Below are 17,674 nucleotides of genomic sequence, written 5' to 3' on the forward strand. Positions count from 1 at the left end.
GATAGTTTCATAAGGACATAAAAATGTAGATGACATAAGTCTGCGATCATTAAAATAACTTAGGCCTTTCTATTTTCAAAGGTGCACTTACTTAACTAAAGGTGTGATTTTAAACCAATTTAGTTAGACCAATGTAAACTCTTGCATGGACAGTCTTAACACAGTTTAAACCTGGCTTTTATCGATTTACCTTAACTTGATTCCTTATCTCGTGATGAATTAAGCTAAACCGATAAAAGCCAGGTTTAAATTGAAATAAGATATCCACAAAGTTTTGTATCAACCACATAGGGTTATAAACCAATTTAAGTTAAACCAGTGCAACCGACAGAAAAAGAATTGAAAAAGGTATTGTTCCAAGTCACAAGAGTTGCAACTATTTCCAACTGTGTTTACAAAAAAAAATCATGAGTGGTTACTGTGTTAAATCCAAAAGAACTAATGCTAGAATGATGCATAAACATGAGAAAATAAAAAGTGGTGCTTTAATTTGATGTGCACTTCTTGTAGAGCAAGACTCAAAAAACAGAAGAACTTCATCCAGGACTGCTATGTCTGATGAAATAAGAGAGATTTCTGAGGAGATTGGCAGTGGATTGGACAATGTGGGTACCAGGCCAGCTCCTACTGCAAAGCATCCTGACAGAAAAATTTCAAGACAAGGAAATAAAGGTACAACAGCAGCTCCTTTGTCAGAGGAACGTTTTAGCCAGAGCCCTGCCTCCCAGCCAGATAAAGTTACTATGCCCTTCAAAATGAATACTACAAAGACAGTAAGTCCGAAGACCAACATGCAACCTGCTACTACAAGTATGGCTAAGATTTCAGCATTAACTAATGCAACTCATGTCACTAAAGCGAAAGACAAAAGTACTACATCTATGAAAAATGCCACAACTACTACAGCTAAAGGGATGACCGCAGCTCAGAGAGAAAAAACTACTGTAGTGATAGAGACAACAACAACTTCTAAGAAATACACTTCAAAACCAGCTGAAGAGCCAACAGATAGAAGTACCACAACTACTGTAGCTATGGAGGTAACAACAGCTAAAACAGAGATGACTACTGAAGCTAGGAAAGCAACAACAGCTAAAAGTGACAGAACTAGTGCTGCTAAAATGGCAATGACAACAGGTAAAAGAGTCACACCCACGGTAGTCACAGAGAAGACAACAACAGATAACAATGATATGACTACTGCAGGTAAAGAGACTATAACAACAACAGAAAAGCAAGGCAGAACAACAACAGATAAAACAATACGCAGAAAAGACACAACTCCTGTAGCTAAAGATACTGTAATGACAACACATGAAAGAGACCTAACTACTCTGGGCAAAGAGACTGTAACAACAACAGAAAAGAAAGACACAACAACTACAACAGCTAGAGAAACAATAACCACAACAGATAAAGAAGTCACAACTATTGCCGAGAGAGAGACTGTAACAGCTAAAACAGGCACAGCTGCAGCTAAAGACACTGTAAAAACAACAGATAAAAAAGACACAACCACAGCAAATGACGAGATTATACTGACTCCAGATGAAAAACACTTAACAACTAAAAAGGACACAACTACTGCAGCGAGGAAGTCTGTAACAAGAGCACCTGGAACAGACACAACTACAGAAATTAAAGACACTGTAACAGCAGCAGGCAAAAAGGATACAACTACTGTGGACAAAGAAAACTTGCCAACAGATGAAAGAGACAAAACCACCACAGGTAAAAAAGATACAACGACCATGGACACAGAGATTGTGATGACTACAGCTGAAAGAGACACAAAAGATAAAAAAGACACAATTACTGCAGAGAGAGAGACTGTAACAACGACAGCTAAAACAGCCACAACTGCTGCAGCTAAAGACACTGTAACATCAGTAGCTAAAAAAGACACAACTACAGTAGGTGAAGAGATTATATTGAGTCCAGATGAAAAAGACTTAACAACTAAAAAAGACACAACTACTGCATACAAAGAGATTGTAACATCAGCTAAAACAGCCACAACTGCAGCAGCTAGGGAGACTGTAACAAGAGCACCTCAAACAGACACAACTACAGAAACTAAAGATACTCTAGCCACCACAGGTAAAAAGGACACAACTACTGTGGACAAGGAGACTGTAATGACAACAGATGAAAAAGACAAAACAGCAGATAAAAAAGGCATTACTATAGCTGAAGTCAATATAATGACAACAGATAAAGCCACAACTACTGCACACAGAGAGACTGTAACAACTAAAGCTAAAATAGTAACAACTACTACAGCTAAAAAATCTGTAACGACAACAGCTAAACTGGACACAACAGCAACAGCTAAAAAGACACAAACTACCACTAAACAGACACCTACTGCTGCTGAAGTAACAACTGTGGCTCTAGAATTGACAACTGCATATAAAGAAGAGACTGTAGATAACAGACAGAAAACTACAGCTACCGAAGAAACAACAACTGAAGAGAAAAAAGAGTTAACCACTGTTATCAAAGAGAGAACTACAGAGGACTCAAAGGGCATGACTACTGCAGCCAAAGAGAAAACTATGAATGAAAACAAAGAGATAAGTACTGTTCTCCAAGAGACAACTACAAGCGATACAACAGAAATAACTGCTGCTGATAAAGAGATAACTGTAGTTAATAATAGAGAGATAACCGCTGTTACCAGAGAGCCAACTATGGCAAATAAAAAAGATGCTGTCACTAGAGACACCTCTACTACCAATAAAAAAGAGGTAACAACTGCTACCGAAGAGACAGCTACAGTGGATAAAAAAGAAAAAGCTTCTGATGATAAACAGGCAACTACAACAGGTAAAATAGACACAACTGCCAGTACTGTCACTAGAGAAACACTGACGGTCTCTGAAGAGGTGTCCACTACAGCTAAAGGCTCCCAGGAAAGACCTGTGTCACCAACAGAAGATAAACCTGGTACCACTGTCACTCAAATCCCACCAGTAAAAGCCACTGCCAAACCCACCATTGAACCTGAAAAAAACACTAAGTCTGTGATACAAATTACTGCTACTCAACCCATAAACCTTACTACCTCTCAACCTAAAGACCTCACTGAAACAAAAGTCCATTTTGAAACCACAAAAGAAACTTCTATGGTTACTAAAAGATCTACAGCAACTTCCATTTCCAAGGAGACTACTGTAACCAAAGACACCTCTGAAAATACATACACTAGAGATACTACCAACCAGAAAAATACAACACAGTTTCCAACTGAAAAATTACAAACTTCCAAGATTCCCATCAGCCCTTCTTTGGCTCAGAAACCAGCTACCCATCCAGTCACTCCTGAGCAGGAGAAACATAGAGATCATTCAAGTCCCACTACAATTATTCCAATCACTCTTCCAGAAAGTAATTTCCCTCTCAGAAACACAGAAAACCCTAAAGAAACTCCTGTTCCCTCTGAAGGACCCAATCAAAATCCTACCTCTTCCAAACAAGTTAACTCTATAGACTACCCAGCAATCTCATTCACAACTTCTATTGCTCCACTGAGAGGTACACCTAATCCTAATGACAATGATGAAAACAAAAGGTTGGAGACCATTATGAAAATAACATGGACAACATCAAAATCTAATTCAGCTATCCCTCAAAAACAAGAAACAACGTCACATGGTATTACAACTAATACCAGCATTGATCTTGTTTCAGATAAAGAGATTACCAAGGAAAGTCCAATAGCAATGAACACAAATACTTCAGTAAAACATACAATAGTGTCATCAACCTTTACAGCTGAGAAGGATATGCATCATACCTCCACCTTGCCAAGCGGATTCATAACCTCAAGGACTGAAGAAAGAAGAGAAGTCACACATTTCCCCACTAAAACATACTCATCAATATCTTATTCAACTAAAGCTCCTGAAAGAAGCCCCGCTATACACACAGACTCCAAACTACAGGACAAGATCAACACAAGTGTATTTTACAGAGGTATATTTCTTTATAATTGTAACATTTATATTTATAGGGATGAACAAACTAAATTTCTCAGATAGCCAGAGCATGTCTCCATTTCAGGAACCATGTGTTTCTGAAGAGATTACTTGGAACTTTGACTGTAAGTACCAGGGAACATATAAATCAAAACAGGGCCAAGGAATAAGGCTAGAGAGAGATTTCCAAGTCTCATGAAAGTATTCCAGCAAATCATTGGCTAGAGTTCAATTATTAGTCATGTGACCTAATTTGGCAGCCATTTTGCACAGATACCCCCAATAAAAAACAAGACATCCCCCAGCCCCCAGGACACTTTCCAGCTGCAATATTGTTCTTGCCCTTACTATCCACTATATTTTAATTAAAATTTTAGCACTATTATTTTCCTTTAACAGTTTTCAGATTCACATATTCCTGAATATTTTGCTACAACTAGGTACCACTAGACCTAATATTTTTTAAATACTAAAAGGATGGGTGAATACTCATGATTACATAACTTAAACTACACATATACTCATCCTTAAGAAAAAAAAGAGCTACAGGAAACACTGCATGGTATCTGTTTCATTCACACTTATGAATGGAGAATTCTGATGTGGTTTTGCATCCACTTTTCATTGGTGTGAATGACGGCATGAGGTGCAAGCCAATGGAGAGTTGAAATCAATGGGAGCTAGATGCCTAAATACGTTTGAGGATCTGCACCTAAATCTATATCTGCTCTATATGAATGAATGAGGAGTCAAGAAAAATATTTTCAGAACCTCTTGGTTTGAGACAGCGCAAATATACTATGAAGGATTGAAAATTTCCTGCAGTTTTTCAGTTTCCCAGGTAAAACCCAGAGTACAGAGAACTGTGAGAAGCTGATTAAAAACAAAACAGAAGAGGTAAATTCTTTTTTCAAATTTCTATAAGAGATTTCTGGACAACAATTTGAGTCAGTTCCTATCTGACCTAAATCCATTTACCCAATGCACAATATTTCAGTCCTTTTAGACTTTTTCAAATAGGCATTGTTTTTAAAGATAGTGTTTAAACAAAGAAGAGAAATCCACTAAACAGGCAGGAAATGGATGCAGAATTAAATATGAGTTTTATGTGAGAGCTAATTCATTTGGTTATTTATTATGGTATACTTACAATTCTACCCAAATTTTTTTCTGAAATGCAGGTACTCCAAATATTAACAAAAGAAAACTATAGATTGCTATAAAAGTATCAGACTTTATATTCTTTGGTAATAAATATCAAGGTTAAAACTTTGGAGAACATATCTCAAATGAATAATTGCTATTATTTGTAACATAAATATAGGAATCAGAACTCTGGTTCCTGAATAGTCCCAAACAAGAAGAAGGAATGGTGCTTGTCTGTAGCATTCTTATTCAAAGTTTTACTTTTATGCCTTTTTATAATGTAATAAGTTGATGAATATACGGTATAGGTTTCCCTATGCACACTCCAATAAATAATGAAACTAAGAGTCTGTTCCATTAATAAGAGGTTTATCTTACCTGACAATCCTATGGCATTTTAAACTATTCTTTGAGCTTCAACTTCATTTAAATAAAAAACTAATTATTTTGTACCAGATGAACAAGCTAAGAATTTGTGTAACGGAAAGCCAGCAGATGGAATTGTTGCTTTACCAAATGGAACATTAGCTGTATTCCGAGGTGAGTTGTCTACTGGATTTTTGTCATTTTCATGCCTTCACTTATGTTTTAATTAAGTACTTACTTTTTGGCCTTTCCTAATGACCAGATAATATATATTTGGGCTATTGTCCATTTAAGTTCAACTTCCAGAGGTTCATTTCATTTCATGTGTTACAGACAGGGACCCATTATAACGTAATTACCAGACACTTATTTTGGTGCATATGGCACATTATTGTTAAATTATTGCAATGTTTATGCTCCAGAATCTAAGATTTCATTCAAAAAATTATCTAGCCCTTATAGTGGTAAACCTTCCAAATGTAACTGAGGGCTTGTCTACACTTACTGAGGGATCGACAAGCAGCAATCGACTGCAGATCGCTCTCCCGTAGACTCCTGTACTCCACCGGATCGAGAAGAGTAGGGGGAGTCGACGGCAGAGCAACTCCCACTAACATAGTGTAGTGTGGACCCCACGGTAAGTAGATCTAAGCTACGTCGATATGAGTTACGCTATTCGTGTAACTCAAATTGTGTAGCTTAGATCGAATGTCCCCTGTAGCGTAAGACAAAGCCTGATACAGGAATGTCTACCTGAGTCTGCAGACTACCTGTAATACCAGCTCTGGCATCAGTGTAAAAAATAAACTGCTTAACAAAATAAACACACATAGGCATTACTGTACTGAATGGGAGCTGGGATAATGATGCATAACTTTGGGGACAACCACACAAGTTAGTTTTATTGTGCTAAGTAGGATATGGGCTGCAGAAAAGCCATGGAAATTTCTCTTTGCAGGTCCCCCAGATCTCCAATTCATGCCTTCACCCTCACCCTTCCCAATTTCCATCCTCCACTAATAACTTCTCCACTCCCACTGCTGCTCCCTTCTCTAATTTGTTAACTCTGCCTGCTTTTAGTGTTTGATGAATACATGAACATACAGCCCCATTAACAACTAGTAAAACTTTATAGGAAGCAAGGACCAGATGACTTTAAGAAATTAATAGAGAAAAAGGTAGAGTTAAAATAAGGGATATAGATAGGAGCCAGAGATAGAAAGGCATAGAAATCAAAGGCAATTAATATCCAAATAAATAACTCTACAGCAATAATTAGACACTCTACCCCTCAAAACAATCATATCTCCTCTAATAATTAAATGTGACTAGCGTCCCACAAACAGAACATAATAATAAAAACTGAGAGCAGGCCAGGAATCTACCATAGCCCTTGGAATGAACCTCTGCTTACTACTATCTGGGTGCTTGGTGTCACCAACACAAACTATTGACCTCACATGAGCCTGACTGGCCATGAAGCACAAAAGACTGCTCCAGACTAGGCCTTCACTCACTGATTCCTTTTGTACATGTAGCATAGACAGTAGTCACTGTTGTGGTGTTATCTCATTGCAGTGTAGACAGTTCACCTTCTGGCGGGAGCCAAGACTTAGGTTGCTCAAAGCCAGGTGCCTTGATGAGGCCTAATAGGGCAGGTGGGGAATTAGGCCTCCCCTGCTGAATAGTGGAAACTGAGAGTTCCTTGCTGATCGTAATGTGTAGCTTGACAAGTGTGAGGGGTGAAGGGAAGGGCTGGCTCTTCTCCCCACTCAAAGCCTTGTGTACTTCAGCTGTTTGGGGACAGCTAGCTTGGGATACAGCCTCCCTGTGAAGCTGGGTACTGCAAGATGGCTCGGTTCCTCTTTCTGGGAAGCCAATGCAGATTGCATGTCTCTTAGTCCATGCAGAGTTACAAAGGGGCTTTGCACCATCTAGCCCTTTCCCCAAACAGTTTGTCTGTGCAGTCTTCATGCATGTGGCTAGGTGATCCCAGCCACAGAAAGGATATTCTGGGGTTGTGGTTGGCTGTTCTGTCAAGTCAGTCAAACTCTCCCTCCTCTTTTCTGTCCCAGCAGCACTGCACAGACTTTGCTGCTCTCAGATTAGGCAGATTTCCTGTGTCCTCCTCCTCCCGCAAGCTTGCTGAATGTTACTTTTCCAGCAGATGCTTCTGGGCTCCAGGCACTGTAATTATATGGAGGGTCTGATCCTGCTAGGTGCTGAGCCACCTCTGTTACCTTGGGCACTCAGCCTTGCAGGAGTCAACACTTGGAGAGGCTGTTATGACATTTCAAAGAGAAGAGGGTGGCTCTGTGATCCTTGCTTCTACTATTTAGAATTCTTCTATATGTGGCATTTTCTGTACTATTATTTTTAAAAAAATAAAGGTTATGTAGGGGCAAAATGGTGCATGTCAGTGAGGGTTTTCAGGGCTAGTGCTATTTTTTTATTTTGCAGGTCATTACTACTGGCTGCTGGATTCATCTAGGCAGCCAACAGCGTCCCCTCGTAAAATCACTGAGGGGTGGGGTATTCCATCCCCCATTGATACTGTCTTTTCCAGATGCAACTGTGATGGCAAAACTTTCTTCTTTAAGGTAGGGAATTTATCTTTCTTAGTTTGAGTGTTTTAAAAGATTTAACTTCACAGACACCTCTTCAAATGAAAAAAACAATGAAGGGCTGTATAGCAAAAGGTAATAGTAAAGAAAAAGGTTCATGAGCTCAGCTGACAACACACCAGTCTAATTGCCCAGTTTGCCTTAACGAGTATCCCTGTTGGCATTCTCATGAAAAAGGTCAAGGACGGAAGGGACATGCAGACTGAACTAACCCTTCTAAGGCAGTTGGAGAGGATGCTGGTGAGCCCACAGAGGGTAGCTTTCGCTGCTGTGGCCTGTATTGTATGCATTCTATAGCCAGAGAATATCAGTCCTCAGAGTTGTCAGGGTGGATCCTTTTCTGTGCTCAAACACTCATTGTATAGATATAAAACTGACTACCAAAACCATGGCAAGAATATACTAGAATTAACAAGCTGCAGCTGTGTGGGGGCTGTGACAGTCAGGCTCCCACTGATGCCTTAACAGGGTTTCCTTTTCTATTGCCACATTTTATATCTGAGGTAAGAACCTGCAACAGGCAGAATGATCCCAGATACTATGACAAGACAAAAAACCTCTTTGTGGCAGAGAATTCAGTGCTCTTTCTATGATTTGTAGGTTATATACAGTCCTTAAAGTGCACTGGGCCACAGAGCCGGGAAAGAGAATTTCTAAGAAGGTTGCTGAGGTGTGCACATTTTTGGTACCACCAGAGGAAAAACCCTTGGAGAATGGCTGCTTTCTCCTCTTGCCTGCCTGTCTGACTGCTGAAGTACAGCAGCCTGGCAGAGCTCTTCACACCAACTTTCACAGAAGAGAAAGGCAACCAGAAAGAGCCCAGCAGCTCAAGGCACCTCCTCACTTCCTATGACCAAGGGAAAGATGGCTCCTCTGTTATGCCCCTCCAGCAACACTGGGCCTGGGAAGGTGAAAGAAGGGATCCTGCTACAGGCCCAGGCCTGGGAGTTGGGGAGGGGTGGTGGAGGAGAAGAATCTCAGGATTGATGGGAGGGTTGGGGGAAGAATTAATTGATGGGGGTGGGTGTGATTTCAGACCACTTTAAGTACTGGTTATATGTGAACAAACAATGGATATGGGTGGGGGATGCCTGCTCTTTAAGCCATCTGCTGTGTAACAAGCACAACTATGTAAAGTGCAGTCTTGGTACTTTTAAACTGCTCCTAACAGGAAAGGAGTGTCAAAGTACTCAGTGTTGTTTGATGCAATTCCCACTGGAGGGCAAGAAATTCCTACAAAGCAAGTAGAAAGAGTAAGCATGACTGTACTATGAACAGAAGCTTCTTACTCAACAAATTGGCACATTTGTATTTTGAATCTTCTGTTTACTGCAGTAACAAAACTAAGGCTGTGTCTACACTGCACAACTTTTAGCAACACAGGTGCAGTGTAGCCTCTGTTTGTCAGCCGGCTTTCCTGATGACAAAAAACTTGCACCCCCAATGAGTTAGCTCCATAAGCAGGAGAGTGCTCCCACCAACAAAGAGCTGTTCACACAGGCGCTTGTCATTGGCAAAACTTCTGTCTTTCGGGGGTGGGGATTATCACCTCTGAATAAAAGTTTTGTCGTTCCACTGCCAGTGTAGACAAAGCCTAAGATTCCACTACTTTTTAATCTTGCAGGTACTGCAGAGCCAATGCAGCTAAGGGAGTGAATTGGGTTGCGAATCAATAGAACTGTTCAATATGTTCAAACTGCAGCCTTCTGTGAAGCCTCAGTAACTTGACCGATATAGTTGCACAGGTGTTACAGAGCATAATTTGAAAGCACTATGGTTGCACAGGTGTATGCCAGGGTGTAATTTGAACCAAAGTTTTTTTTATTGGTGATGAACAAGCAGGAAAACACACAAACCCCACTTGACTTTTATAGCTTAGAATGAGGTTAGAGGACTGGCAGTTAAGAAAAACATTTCTTGTCAAATGAGCAAATTTGAGCTGGCGATTAAATATGAATATAAAATTTCAAAGATGGATCCCTACAATGCTGTTTTTTAAAGAGGCATTTTTCATTTAGCAATGGCTCCTCTGTGACTGAGAGTCTGTAGTCATGAGGTCCACAGTTGGGAATAAATCAGTGGAGGAGAAAGCAGAATACCTATCTAATTCTTCCTACATTTCTGCTTTTTAAAGGTCCAGACTTAAGACCTGAGAAGAGGTTGGGCTGGTTGGAAAGCTGAAATCTCTCCTATGAGCTATTCAAGGAAAAAGTCTGGTCTGAAATTGTTTGGTCAAAATGTTGGTTTTCAGCAGAAAACTTCAAAAAAATAAAAGCTTTATTTCATTTTAACTTAATGTTTGTTTTTGGAATCAGCAAATTGGGGTTCCCATTTTCAATTTAAGGATTTTCAAGATCCCTCCCCCACCTTTTTTCAACTAATTCAAAAGGAAGGAATGTTAGTGTGAGGACAGGGGCAGGAAGGGAGAGAGATTATTCCAAAAACCAAAATGGAAATCTAAACAAGTTTTTCACTGTTTCAAATGTCAATTTGAAATAAAGACTTATTTAAAAATTTACCCCAGTAAAATCCACATTTGTGGGTATCAAAGCTTCCTGCTAACAAGCTTCAGTTTTGATTAAACTTTTTGGAGGGAAAATTCCTCTCACACACAATTTTGACCAGAACTCTAATGGAAGGCATAGGATGTGCCCATGGATCGGCCTTGAACTCTTTCAGGTCACCTTATGATGCAAGTGAAGGGAAAGCAGCCGCTGCTGTGCTTCAGTCTCTGACCCCCTGCACCATTAACAGTCAGGGGAGGGGGACATAAATAGTACAGCAGGGAAAATGTTAATAATGCCATGAACCAACCCTGCCCCCAACCCTGCACATGGTTTTATCATAAGTGTAATTTATCTGGCACAGTTGGCAGCCACCAGCACCTTTTTGGAAATGCACTGCATGTTCCAGTGGGCTAATGATTACAGCGACGCTAACCATTGGTGTTTGTTTCCTTAAGCGGAGTAGTTTAAAATACTGAGTTAAACATAAAATCTGAACTCATTGCTACATTCTCCCCTTATTTCGGTGGAAGGCACAATGCTGTATGAAAGAGAGCAAAAATTAGTTGTACAAAGTTCTTACTTAATAAAATGTAATTGTTTATTCTTCAACTCATTGTTGGGGAATCCTCAATGCTATTTTCACCTTATCTTCTTCCTCTCCATCTCAAGCTCTCTAGGATCCCTGAAAGTTTTTAATTGCACCCCCATCCCTGAAAATCTGCATTACATATACCTAACAAAGCTATACTAATTTTTCACTGTATTCATATGCTTTTATATTATATCCCAATCCCTTCATCTGTTTGTGCCTTTAATGTGGTGACCAGCGTCCCAGGGAAGCCAACCGAGGTTACTCAATTAGGGTGAACTACAAGGAATGGGGCAGACAATCCCCAAAGTTAGTGGACATTCCAATATTTAGATTTACCAAGCCAGCACAAAACAAATTCTATAATACCTCACTGGTTACCCAGAAACCAAAACCACACTTCCCTTGAAGTAACCCATCCTTTGGCCTCCACCCAGACACCCAAGTCATATATGTTGAGGATTACTGAAAATCTTAATCATATAAAAAAGTTCTACCAATCCCAAGGGATCGGACACATTACCTCCCAGGTTAATGAATATTTCAGATCTTACCCAAATACACGCTTACAGCCAATCCTTAACTAAACTAAAATTTATTAAAAAAGAAAAGAGTAATGGTTAAAAGATCAATATACATACAGACATAGGTACAATTCTTGAGATTAAATGTATAGCAGAGATGGTGAGCTTTGTAGTTGCAAAGAGTTCTTTCAGAATTAGTTCATCGGTTATAGTCCAATATTTATATTCAGGGTGGTCCAGTCAGGACTGGGATCTCAGCCTTGTGGCTTAAGCTTCCCCTGCATGAAGCTTCAAGCAAAGCTGAGATAAAATGGATTGGGACCCAAAGGTCTTTTATACAGTTTTCTAGCAGCCATTTGATCACACAGTCCTGGGTGAACAATGGGCTTTTGATGTAACCTTCCGTTTCCTAAACCTCACTGGTAATTAACTACATGGATTAACACAAGATAATTTATCCATTAAGCATTTTATCAAAAACTTTAAAGAGACATATAGACAATGACATTATTGCACCCAAGATTAATCTAAATATTAATATTCACTTTTGATCTCTGAATCAATAGCTATATAGTGAGAGACAGGAGCTGTCTGTTTACATGGCTAACATTTATGAGTGTACACATACAATTAGTATCATCCCTAACTTCTAACAATATAGGTTTGCATTTCAAAGTTCTAGCCTATTTACCATGAAATGGCCCTAATTACCATTTGTAACATCTCTACAGATTGATTCTGGGTCAATTAGCCTGCAGGATGTGTAACACTTTCTGGCCATGTGTCACACTTTGTATAAGATTTGTTGAAATCTGGGTGGATACAAATCAATGATTTAAAAATAAAAAATAAAAAAATCAGATTTTTTAATAAAATGCTTTTTGAGGAAAAACCTATCTGAAGATAGTTTTAATTAAGATACATTATAGCTCAAAGATATCTCATCATGGAATAGAGATTCTATAGTATGAGACAATGTCTTCATGCAATGTTGAAGAAAAGTTTTGTAAATGAGTTCCAATAGTTCATGGATTAGGGATCCAATCTTATGCAGTTCCAGGGGCTTCTGTATAGGTTATTTAGGTTAATCTTTCTATCTACCCAGTGGGACTCAGTGTTCAGTTTAGTGGATACCATCAGAGATGCTTAGATATGCAGTTCTCAAACTGTGGATTTGTGTCTCCAGAGATAACATGCTTGTTAACAGCAAAAATGTTTTAAAATAAATAATATATAGAGGTGAGAAATAACAGACCTCAACCCTATTGTCCCTTTGTAAATTTGTGTACACCGAGTCAATCTCTTAGCTTTCTCTAAAAGTGAAAAGTTTCAAAAAGTTCAATGAATAGAAGATTGTTGGGGGAGGAATAGATCTAAACAAGAAGACGTCTGGAGATAAATGTGAGAAGGGAGGGACAGGTAGTAGAAACAAAAGTGAAACTGTTTGAGCAGCATATTCCAGAAGTCTTGAGGTCTTTCTGAGTGTAGCCTTCACTGGTTTGAGATCTACCACACCATTCTCTCACTAGAGGGGAAAACCTATAATGGCAGCAGTTTGGGAATATTTTAATGAAGTTCCTCTACCAGTGGGTAAGACAGGCATACGTACAAAATACAAATAGTGCAACAAAGAAAAACTTGAATGTTCATATGCTTGTTTTGTTAAAATACTGTATTATGTTTGCTGTTAAAGAAAAAAATCCAGAATACATAACGTTTTAGTTAAATAAAACAATTTAAATGTCTGTCTGGTGATGTTCTCCTCCTAATACAGCATGACAAGAAAATCCTCCAAATATTAATGATTAACCTGTTGAATTGGACATATTTATGAAGTCATTGGGCGGTAAACTATCTGCTTCAATTACCTTTGGTAAATGAAATAACTAAACAATCATTCATTTTCTGATAGAGCTGTAAAACTAATCTGAAAAGTTTTCAAAATAAATCACTTAAAGTGTACAGTGTCTGCCTTCTAAAAATGAAACCTACATCTATCTCTGAGTTGTGAAGAATATGTATTAAGGTTATAACCACCAAGAAGAATGCACTTTTATGTAGAAATCCAAGATTAAATGGTCTTCCTGACTAGTGATTTAAATCAAATCCACCCTGGTTGCAATTATGTAACAGTGGTAGCAGCAATGATTTGCATGGTCATATTTTAATTAGCTAACATCACAAGTGCAAAACCCCTTCAGGGAGGCAATTGTCCTTTTTTCTGTGTTTGTACAATACCCAGCACAATAAGGTTCTAATCTTGATTGGGGCCTTTAGACATTACTGTAATATAAATATTTACTAGGGGTATGTCTTCCCTACCCACCGGATCTAGTCTAGTCTAGACGCGATAAATTGACCCCCAAGCACTCTCCCGTCGACTCCTGTACTCCAGCGCCACGAGAGGCGCAGGCAGAGTTGATGGGGGAGCAGCAGCAATTGACTCCCCGCAGCAAAGACACCACGGTAAGTTGCTCTAAGTACGTCGACTTCAGCTACATTAGTCACATAGCTGAAGTTGTGTAACTTAGATCGATCCCCCTCCCCCCCCAGCGTAGACCAAGGCTAAGGCTCTAGAAGCAGTTTTCAGCCTACCATGCCAGACTAAAATATGCAGCCCTTGCAAACAGATTAGTCTGGTAGTTTGGGTGGAAGTGATTTTGAGCGTCAAATAGCAGCTGTATAACATGGAAAGCCCAGCACTTAGAGAGAGTTCCCCCTAGCTCAGCTAAAGTGATCACAAAAGTAAAGTGGCTGCTGGTAGGTGAAAAGGTTTGTGCACTAATGGAGGTTTAAGGAGCCTGCAGAGTAATCTCTCTTCAACATAAGCGACATTCATTTTTATTTTTGATGGATATACCAGTAATTATTTTGGCCAGTTTTATAATGTGCAGTAATTAGATGTGGATTTCATAATCACCTGTGTAGTCTACATTGAAGCCTATGAGCAATGGACATTTTTTTCTCCTTAAGTAAAAGTTTCTGTTTAAATCCTCAGGGTTCCCAATACTGGCGTTTCACTAATGATGTGAAGGATGTGGGCTATCCCAAACAAATTGCAAAAGGATTTGCAGGACTAAGTGGGAAAATTGTAGCAGTTCTTTCAGTAGCACAGCACAACAACAGACCAGAATCTGTGTATTTTTTCAAGAGAGGTATGTTTCATGTCTACAGATGTAAGTAGTATTCAGCTTATTTCTTTCGGGAATAAAACTGCTCCATTTTCAACTAAGACTGCATGTCTGGCAACAAAAAAGTGATGACAACAGTACATAGTGCACCAAAAAATCCTGAGCTAACCTGAGGCTTCAGATACAGCCTTTGAATGCCAAAGTGATCATGGAAGTTTAAATACTTTTCAGGATAGGGTTATGAGGAAGAGTTTTACCATCATTTGAACACTATTCCAATGACAAGTTAAGAGGCATGGTAAGGCCTGAAATAGACCAATCAGCACATATCTATGTATGGAACTGTTTCGCAGTCATGGTTTCTTTCCTTGTAAAGCACTGGATTTATCTTATTTGAATGGTATAGCATCTACACAGGAACATTTGAAGGAGCTATTCAGATTAAAACAGATAGGCAAGTAAAATAGACCCAATCCTGCAATCCTTTCCCTTGCTACCACTCCCAGGAGGAATGGGAATTATGCAAGCAATAAGCCTGCAGCATTAGGCTAGTGCCCTACAATTTTTCCTTTTCTTCTCAAGGAGATTGATCCCATTCACTCTACTCAGAATAGTGCTTACTACCATGGATAGTCTCATTGACTTTAACAGAACTACGCACAGAAGTAAACAAATGTTAGGACTAGGTCCTGTTAGCATCATTTTTCCAAGTTATATATGTAATTTTGGGGCATTTCAAGCTGAAACTTTCCTCAGTAGCCTTTGGACACATTTTAAAAGGTGCTCTTTTCTTCCCAGCCTAGCAAGTTCATATTAGGGTACTAATGACATTTCTGATTCAACTGTTTTCACAACTGGAACAAACTTCTGCTTCAGGTGGCAGCGTTCAACATTATATCTACAATCAAGAACCAGCCAAAAAGTGCAAAAAGAAAGTATATGTTAGGTACCCCGCTTATACACCCAGAGCTGTGATCAAGAGGAGACGCTTTGAACGTGCAGTAGGATCAGCAATCATGTACCGCACACCAGTCATGTACCACACTTTCAGAATCAACCATAATCCATCTGGTCAGTTATATTTAATGTTAAATTATTTTTATCTTCTTTTTAAAATTAATAATTTCTGAAGAACAGCATTTGTCATCTGTTCAACTTCTTGAATGTATGCTTTTAAATCTCTTCATCCTAGCAGCAGTTCTCTCTCTCAGCTTCTCTCCCCAAGTTATAGCTTTGTACAGCCCATATTTTAATATATTTTCCTAACAAAGCAATTTTCTTGTCGGCAGGAATATTACATCATGAGGTTAAAATAAACTCTTACTGGAGAGGATTTCCAAAAACAGTTCACTCGGCTATATCAATACCTAACTACAAAAGGCCAGATGGCTATGACTACTATGTTTTCTCTAAAGGTAAGTTAAAGCTAAAACACGTTAGCTCAAAACTCAAATGCAAGTGTAGGTTTCTGAAATGTGAAGTTACCTACCCTTTCCACTGCAAGAGAACTGCCAAGATGAAGTTTAATAAGTACTAGGGTTCAGGCTTAAAAAAAATGGCAATAACTCAAGCTTCACCCATAATCCCTAAATAAATGGATGTTTCTACTTAAAATGATCGGCAGAGAAATAGCCTGTGGAACTCAGTGCCACAAGATGTCAGGCAGATAGGATTAAAAAAGGATTGGACATTTATAGGGATAACGACTATTGGAGTGGTCATTGTAATGATAAAGCATTCAAAAATGAAATCCTCACGCTACTGAAGTGGAAGGAGTTTTGCCACTGACTTCAGTTTGGGCAGTATCCCGTAACAGCATAGTGAAGGATTTTGTTGTTACACCTTCCTCTAAAGCACTGGATGCTGCACTAGGACCACCACTGGTCTGATCCACTATGACAATTCCTATCTCGCCTATGAAATAAGTGAGACAATGCACACCTGTGGAATACGAAGGTGCCACTTTTACAGTTTTATTTTAAGAAAAGGCTTAAACTCTTTAGACCCTTCAGAGAAGTGCTGGCACAGAATACAACTGAGCATGAGACAGCAGAGTCAAAGAACCTTCTCCCCTTAACTCTGAAGTCTTTAGCTGAGGGATGTTCAGTTGTGTAAGACACTATCTGTTCAAGTGCACACAATTTTACAACTGTGAAGAATGTCTTCTGGGATTTTTGAGTGTATTTGAATCAGCTGTGTTTGAGATTCAAAAAAAGATCATATGTTCCAGTATAACTCTGAACAGTGTGAAAACTTCAAAGTAGTATTTGTCAAGAGACTTGACAAAGCTGCCAATATATTTTTTTAAAAAGGGAACTGCTTTTATAAAAATGGGGTACTGTGACTGGTCTAACTGGCACAGTTCTCCAGCCGCTAGCTGGCTGTAACTGTTATAGGGTAAGATTGATAACTGTCAATACTCATTTTTGGGTGACTAAAAAGAGTAAATGTCTGAATGAAATGCTTTGTCTGGAAACTGATATTAAAGCCTCTCTCTCAACTACATGTGCACCAAGTGTGATATAATGTACCAGTTCTGCCAAAGTGACAATAAAAAGGGAAAGAGGCATCTGATGTCAACTCAGCACATTAATCGAAGAGCTTTTTATGTACTAAGACTTCCTAGATCTACAATTTTAATTTCCACTCAAACTGCACTTCTCTCATTGCAGATCAATACTACAACGTGGATGTGGCCAGCAGAATAGCAAGATCAGTTACCTCTCAGACTAGGCAGACAGTATCCAAGGACTGGTATAAGTGTCCTAAAAATGATTTGTAAGACCGGATTTTAAAGAAAGAAGCCA

At 39.0% G+C, this 17,674-nt stretch overlaps 1 protein-coding gene across 1 annotated transcript; it reads left to right on the plus strand.

Annotated features, from left to right (window-relative positions):
- Positions 1 to 551: 551 nt before the first annotated feature.
- PRG4 (proteoglycan 4) lies at positions 552 to 17,659 on the plus strand (the record flags this gene model as incomplete). Its single annotated transcript, XM_084637064.1, has 7 exons — positions 552 to 3,978; positions 5,583 to 5,666; positions 7,953 to 8,092; positions 14,735 to 14,891; positions 15,744 to 15,938; positions 16,157 to 16,282; positions 17,540 to 17,659. 7 exons carry the CDS (start codon positions 552 to 554, stop codon positions 17,647 to 17,649), a joined length of 4,239 nt encoding a protein of 1,412 aa, XP_084493190.1. The 3' UTR covers positions 17,650 to 17,659.
- Positions 17,660 to 17,674: the final 15 nt, after the last annotated feature.

This window comes from Lepidochelys olivacea, assembly GCF_965140295.1.
Source record: "Lepidochelys olivacea isolate rLepOli2 genome assembly, chromosome: 8".
In the NCBI taxonomy this organism is placed as follows: domain Eukaryota; kingdom Metazoa; phylum Chordata; order Testudines; family Cheloniidae; genus Lepidochelys; species Lepidochelys olivacea.